Genomic DNA, 714 nt, shown 5'->3' with positions numbered 1-714 from the left:
CATGTCTACTTTTATTTATAAAAGTAATTCCTATACAAACAATAGTATTTTTTAAGTATGTTTTTATTGATTTTTAGAGAGATAGGAAGTGATTTAATAGCCTGCGTTTCTAACAAACACCCAGATGATGCTGATGATTGCATTTCAAAAATCTCACACTGCCCTAGGCAGTTTTGCTCAGTGGATAGTGTCCTACTGCCACCCTTGTGGGTGGGAGAACACGGCCAACCTCCCCTCCCCCGGAACCAATCTCGCCTCCTGCCGCTGAGGAAGCGGAGAGTCAGCACTGTGGGCCCATGCTCGGCTTCCTATTGGACACGGGTGACGTCACTCAGGCAGACGTGGCTCTAATTGTGAGGTGATGCGGAAGGTAGTCAAGGCCGCGGCGGGAGGCGGGAGGCGGGAGCAGAAGTGGGGCGGCAGGAAGACCGGGGTGGGCGCCGGAAGGGGAGGGCCGGGAAGTTGTTCTGTGACCGCTTCCGGAGGCAGGGCCGGAAGTGGTGGCCCGGCTGTGTCAACCCGGGGGCTGCGGGCTTAGTGTGGCGGAGATCGCGACCATGGGCGGGAAGAACAACCTGCGGACCAAAGGGAACCTTCGGGTGAGAGCGGGTGGCCGGCCGCGCGGGGCAGGGCCGGTGAGCAGGTGGCGGAGAGAGAGGAGGGGGTGCCACGCCGAGCTGCCCCCGCGCACACACTTTCATGAGCAGATGCGTC

At 58.3% G+C, this 714-nt stretch overlaps 1 protein-coding gene across 1 annotated transcript in view; it reads left to right on the top strand.

The window, feature by feature from the left end:
• The first annotated feature begins 473 nt into the window (after positions 1 to 473).
• Positions 474 to 714, top strand: part of LTN1 (listerin E3 ubiquitin protein ligase 1) — a 49,423-nt gene continuing 49,182 nt past the window's right edge. The window contains exon 1 of the mRNA XM_015564128.1: positions 474 to 599. Coding sequence (XP_015419614.1) covers positions 558 to 599 — 42 coding nt within the window. The 5' untranslated portion in view covers positions 474 to 557. The remainder of the gene's footprint in view (positions 600 to 714) is intronic.

Source organism: Myotis davidii, unplaced genomic scaffold, assembly GCF_000327345.1.
Source record: "Myotis davidii unplaced genomic scaffold, ASM32734v1 scaffold552, whole genome shotgun sequence".
NCBI classification, from domain to species: Eukaryota; Metazoa; Chordata; class Mammalia; order Chiroptera; family Vespertilionidae; genus Myotis; species Myotis davidii.
The sequence above is the reverse complement of the archived record's forward strand: the minus strand, read 5'-3'. Positions and strand labels throughout refer to the sequence as shown.